Source organism: Morone saxatilis, unplaced genomic scaffold (genome assembly GCF_004916995.1).
Source record: "Morone saxatilis isolate NCDOM2014 unplaced genomic scaffold, NCSU_SB_2.0 Contig17, whole genome shotgun sequence".
Taxonomy (NCBI): Eukaryota; Metazoa; Chordata; class Actinopteri; family Moronidae; genus Morone; species Morone saxatilis.
The window spans coordinates 23,130,258-23,137,021 of NW_023339729.1; the positions used below are offsets into that span (position 1 = coordinate 23,130,258).

Genomic DNA, 6,764 nt, shown 5'->3' on the forward strand with positions numbered 1-6,764 from the left:
TAATAATGATAATAGTAATAATAACCACAATATTGTTCTTCAGATCACTCTGAAAGCGATCCCACCGGTATCGTTTGCCACTGTCATCGTCGTTATTGTTGTGGTGCGGACCAGAATTTGCATTAAACGATTCACTATTCTAGTATTGTAACTGAAGCCCTGTTCAGATCAGACCTCCTCCTCCATCAACTGATCCTACAGGGAAAAAATGCTAACTCTCTTCCCAGTCTTTCATGCTCTAACCTGGACTGCGCAATTATATTTTAGCTCGCACCACCTCCACAGGGTCAGTCAGGGAGCTCAGCAGCCTGGAGCTGGAGGAGTCTTAATCAAGGATGCTCACCAACACGGACTGAAGGACAAACACCATCCTCAGCATGACAAAAAAAAATGTTTGTTTGTCTGATGTGTTGCCCAGTTACTCCTGTAAAGCGCCGGCTTTTCATGTTGAGGCGTTTTATTCCTGTTTTCATCCAACTTTCAGCTCCTCTCAGGCTTCCTGTGATGTTCTCTCTTGTGGGAGCAGCATTGCTTTTACAGTCACTTTGTGTGTGTGTGTGTGCGCATGCATGCATGTCAACATCTGTAATACAAGGTTAGCCCTGACAAGTGCAGGTTACATTGGGACAGCTGTTAATCTGAGTTGCCACGGAAACCTTGGCACAACCTCTGGGCAGTGGAGCGATCAAACGGAGCGAGGGAGGTGCTGTAGGAGGGGAGAGGGCGCAGGCAGGATGAACACGAACATAAACATGAACATGAACAAAGAATGAACAGGAGTCAGTGGGCAACAGCAAATCGCATATTTGTTGACTTTGTTTCTTTTATTGATCCATTTTTTATCATTATCGGTGGATTAATTATGACGGTATTCTGTGTGGTTAATCCTCGAATACCTTCCCCTTCTCAGGCCTGAGATGTAACTGAATAAACAATGAATAAAACAGGAGATTGCACATAAACTCCACTGCCCTGTACGAGTGAGTGAACTGCTTTGAATTTTATTATTAGTCTGAACCAATTCCATGTGATTCCTTTTATATTCCTCCAGGGAAGCACGTGTCCACGGCGGAGGAATCAGTAACGCTGGACAACGGAGGTTTCACTGCTCTGGAGCTCAACAGCAGAACACTCAACACCAAGAACTCCTTCCTGAAGAAGAACGGGACCAGGTGTGCACTCACTCATTCATACACACATACACACACACACACACACACACTTTCCTGGAGCTGTTGGAGTTATGTAGTTATTTGTTCTTTTAGATGTTACATCTATTATTAATCTGTGTGTGTGTGTGTTCGTCCAGGTCTCCTCCCAGGCCCAGTCCAGGTGGTCTTCACTACTCTGACGAAGACATCTGTAACAACTATAATGGAGCTGTGCTCACTGAGAGCACCACACTCACAGAGAAACCCACTGAGGTCTCTGAGTCAGAGGTATCTCTCTCCAGCTGTTTCTCTCTCTTATTCCTCTTCTCTCAAATTCCAAAAGATTTATGGCCTGAAAGAAACCTGCTGTTAACAAGACATTTGTGTTACTTAAAACCAGTACAACACACCACAAACAGGACGTCCTCACGGCCAAAGAACACTGACTATGTAATCTCAGGATTGCTGGACCTTTGTTGCATGGCATTTCTGTACTGTTCCCTACTGAATAAAAGCAAAGATGCCAAACACACACACACGCACACGCACACACCACAAATATTAGCACAAAAAAATCAACAAATAATCACAGAAATAAGCACTCTTGTTTTTGTCGATTTTACTTACTTTAATGTAAGATCATTTCAGACTCATTCATTTGAGTCATCACTCCTCGACTTAATGAATTTGTAATCCCACCTCTAGGGCTTGGAGGGGGGGGGTGGGGGTTGCAGTCATTGGTCAGCGCCCTAACCCATAGGCCATTAGTTCAATTTTGAATAATAGATTTAGCACAAAAAAAGACCAATCTGATTCAACAATCGTTTCATACTCTTGGAGAATGGATATGTTTGATAGAAAGTTATTTGAAAGTAGAAACTGAGTTCTTTGTACAGTACAGTAGGGCTGTCGCGGTGAAGGAATTTCCCCTGTGGTGATTTAGGGTTGCTCAACAGTGCGGTTTGAGGTATTGTGGTATTGTTTTTGCTTTCATTTGTTTCACCTCAGTACCTGTTTGTACTAATCACCTGCGCTCTCACTCCTCCTGCCTCCTGGCTGTGTGACGCTGTTAACTGGCGACTTTCAGCCTAATGAAGTCACCAGTTAATAGGGTTACTTGTTAAACCAAACACTGGCAAGCCCCAGGATGCAAACACTAAAGAATACAACACTGCTGGTGTTTCCAGTCTGAGTTTTCCAGAGTGAGTGAGTCGGAGGCTAGAAGACTTTCTCCTGTGTGTTATTGTAATCCTGGACTGTGAACTGAGGGATACTGAGTAGCACTGTGTTTCAGACAGCGCTTCTGCTGTGTCGAAACTCTTCAGCCTCAAAGCTCTGCAATGCTTTCCTGCTTTAAAAAACAAATACGGAACATGACGTCACGTGCGGTTGTGTCGGTGGCTTGTCAATAGCATTTCATTATTGCGGTTATTGTGAAAGCCCTACTGTACAAAGAACAGAGCTGACTGTTTTCAGCCTGTGGTGTTGCTGGTGAAAGAAGCAAAGAAAAGTTGGATCTGAAAGCTAAAAAGGAACTACATTAAATGGCGAAAATCACAGCGCCTCCACTTCTGAATTGGCCAAAGGGCAGCAGATAATAGTTTAGAAGTGCCATCTAAGAAGTATACCATATAATCTTTGTGTCTTCAGTTCAATTCAAACCTTTCCCCATGTTTCCTGTCTGTCTCTACTGACAAAAAATAATCTTTAAAAAACTGAAAGCAGTGCTCAGCTACAGATGCTTTAGACCTTCATGTCAGCACTTCCCTGTGTTATGTGCCTGTGTCTCACAATCTAACCCATGTTGTGTGTTTTTGTATCCAGTTAACAGACAGCGACTATGAGGACGAGCAGCCCAAGCACTCCTTCGTCAACCACTACATGAGTGACCCCACGTACTACAACTCCTGGAAGCGGCAGCCCAAAGGCCTTAAAGGGATCGGCGCTCCCTTCGCCTATGAGGAGTGCGCCACTGCAGAGACGGAGCCCTACTACCAGACCGTGGTCACCCAGCACAGCACAGGCGGCGCGTATACACCCACAGGGCAGCCTGCACACACGCACGTCAACCCAAACACCAACCCGCCGGGGTCACGCACCCCTGTCACGGGATTCTCCTCTTTTGTTTGACTCTAGAGACAAAATCTGCACAAAATGATACACACACACGTACACAAAATGAAGGAGTGGGGCCGGTGTGTGTTTGGACTAAAGGAGACAGAGCCGGCGGCTTCGGAGGAGAGGGGAGGACGAGATGAGGAGACGTAGGACGGACTGGTGATGAAACAGCCCTTCATGCCCCAAAGAACTAAACCTACACTTCTCACTCGCCTTCTCCCCTCGTTCACAAAGATCCTCACTGTGTCGACGAGTGTGTGTGTGTTGCTCTCCTACTCTTTTACGCCTCTGTGTCACTGTGCTTAAACACACAGTTACTGTTCTCGTTTCCACATACACACACACACACACACACACACACACACATTCACACCGGCGTATACCACCAGATATTCATGCCTATTCTAGAGACTCTCGAGCAAGAGCTAAGAGCAATGACTACATGATGCAGTTTGTGTAAATGTCGAGGAGAGAATTCAACCTCGAAGTGGTGGAACCTGAAACGTCTGCACAACGCTTCTTCTCTTGTTTTCTGTATTTACACATAAGTGCACAAATACACACACATGTACTCGCTGATGCACCATTTCAGCATCTCAAGGTTGAGGAGAATTATTAAACGACGGCACAGAAGGAAGCAGCTTTTTTGTTTACAGGCTGGTTCGTGTACACAGACACGGAGCTGTCAGCTTTAAAATACCACGACACAGAGGAAAAGAAAAAAAATAACAATCAATAATCACAGTTTATGAACTTGATAAAGGACGGAGAGTGGAGAGTGGGCGGGGGGGTCTTCAGAACGTAAGGCATTCTCAGAGAGAGGTTTGTGTGGTTTCTGAGAGCGATATGTGATGTTTGAGGTTTGGGTTGGAATATATGAAAACCATGTTTTTTACCGTCTACTGCCTGTTGTCAGCGCTCCTTACCGCAGCCTCCCAAGCCATAATGCTTGCACTGAGCCAAACCCCCACACATTTCATCTTAATTATGTTGAAATTAAGTTTTTGAGTGTGTGCGTTTGAGAGTGACACACACAAGCATGTGTGTATAAATGGCTTTATGCTCAGTTTAGAAGTCTGTTCATCTGTCCTCCGTTGTTCACTGCTAAGCAAAGCGTGCCATTGTATGTATGTTTGTATTTTTGAGAAGGATTTTGTACAGGGAAGCCGTTTTTACTTGTGTGCTGTTGTACGTAGTTCGGCCATGTTTGTGTTATTCAAAGCAATTAGAGAAACAGCACCGGAGCAAAAGGAGGAGACGGAGTCACGATCGTTTAGTAAGAATCATAAAGCTGCAGTGAGAGTGTGGAACAGGACTACAGGATATTTAGAGAATCCTGCTAATTCAAGCTGAGTGCGATTGAACTTTGACTCGTAAGGCCCCACTGTCTGTACCCTGGCTTCCCCTCCAGCAGCCGGGCTGACACACATGTACTTTGTACCTCTCTTGAAGTGCAAACAGGAAAAAAAAACTCATCTGTAAGGTTTTTGCTCATGTATAATTTAAAGATTCTCCTCCCAGCAGCCTCCCTCACTCTGTCACGCTTGTTTTGAGTCCCAAACAGTGTGTGAATAAATGGTCATTGTTTAACCATGTGTCTCTGTGGTCTGTTTTAGTACTGGGACAGCGAACATGTCACTTTGGATCGTCACCTACATTACATTAACTGAATTAAAGATGTGCCTTGATATTTTGTAACTTGCTGAACTCTCTTAACCGGGCCTGTGAGCATTGTTTGTGGCTTTTATTGAAGTAGGAAGGGGGGGCAGAGCTTTATCAGTTGTTGTCTATTAATTATTATCTATCCATCTGTGTTTTTCGGTGTGTGAAGGGCCTGTGTGATACTCTTCTCTGAATAAAGCTGTACATTTCATGAAACTTGATAAAAAAACAGTTATGTAAGAGATAATTCAACAGAGGCAAAGTGCATTCGCTTCAATTATGGTGTCATACATTATCACATTAATGGTTGATTCAACCAAAATACAAAAAAAACCTAAACAGATATTTTCTCATTTATCTCTAATGTAGCGATGCAGATGTATTTATTTGTCCAGATTTGAAAGTATTTGACTCTGAGATTTCTGCCACTTGCTCAGTATTCAAACATTTTGCTTAAAAATTCTGCAATATATGTATGTGTATCTTTTCAGAATCAATTCACTTCAGTCCTCCCCAGTTGGTTGTGCAACATTAAAACATATAAATAAATATTAAAGACCTGACCCTTGAAAACATGGATTACAATCACTGCTCTCATCAGTGAATACTCTAACAGTGGTTTGAGCAAGTAGCCCCCAAATGCTGAAAATAGAATTACACTGCTTGTGTTAATATGTTTTTTTACACTTTAATACTTTAAAAACTTAAAGTTAATACTTTCAGACACAGGCCTTTCTTGTTCCACCACAAAGTGCAGGTAAATACTTAATAGGTGGCTTGGGACTCTAATAACTGACACACTAATCAGCCAAACAATCATTAATGCTAATGAAAGTCATCAGTGGACTTAAATGTTACGTAATGTGATTATATTAATCATATTTCATTATTTTCATTCCACCTATTTAAACCTTGTGATACCACCAGTGTGTCATGTTACTGAGACAATGAGATTTACCCTCCTGAAACCTTGATGAGGAAAATGTTTGTTCCCGTGGTCGACAGTAATAGTAATGACTAGTTACTCAGCTATAATGAGCTTATAAATCATGCATTGTTTCACAGTCCATTAAATTACCCAGTAGTGAATGTTAGTTGATATTACAGGAGCTCTACCTCAAGCAGCAGCAATATGAATGTTGTTTACAATCTAATCCAATAATATATTTTTTAAATATGTAAAACACTGACAGTGCCCATTCTGCTGCATAACCTAATGAGGGCTTAAGTACATTTTGCCAATAAAACTTTTACCAGAGGTAATAGCCTTTACTTGAATAAAAGATCTAAATACTTACAACTATATACAACTAATTAATATAAAGTAATTTAACCAGTGACATAATTAAGTAGGTCTACATTTACTCAAATAGGAGTATTTCCATTTTCTGCTATTTTATACTTTTACTCCCCTACATGTCGGAGACAAATGTTACTCCTCTGCATCTGTTTGAGAACTGTAGTTTTGTAGATTAAGATTTAAAGCATATAAAAAACTACTAATATCAGTATTTAAAGTAGTTTAAATTAACTGGACGACATTTAAATGGAGCCTATATGTTAATCGACCTGTAATAATAACACAATAATGCAACAGATAGGCTACCATTTAACATTACATTTTGCAGTTTTTATTGTGATATACTACTTTTACTGTCTGAGTTACTGAATACAATAGTGATGGGTCGGTCGCAAACGATCTGGCTCTAAGAGCTGGCTCTTTGAAGTGAACGACGGGATCCGGCATCTGATTGGGAGCCAGATCCGGATTTTTTTCCGGTATTTTTCCCGTTTTTTTCTGTTAAAGCCGTGTGATTGGTCAAGATGTGTGGC

General features: G+C 41.9%; 1 protein-coding gene across 1 annotated transcript in view; it reads left to right on the forward strand.

Annotated features, from left to right (window-relative positions):
- Positions 1-4,844, forward strand: part of LOC118326341 (protein sidekick-1-like) — a 29,231-nt gene extending 24,387 nt beyond the window's left edge. The window contains exons 16-18 of the mRNA XM_035659314.1: positions 1,052-1,172; positions 1,310-1,439; positions 2,976-4,844. Coding sequence (XP_035515207.1) covers positions 1,052-1,172; positions 1,310-1,439; positions 2,976-3,281 — 557 coding nt within the window. The 3' untranslated portion in view covers positions 3,282-4,844. The remainder of the gene's footprint in view (positions 1-1,051; positions 1,173-1,309; positions 1,440-2,975) is intronic.
- Positions 4,845-6,764: the final 1,920 nt, after the last annotated feature.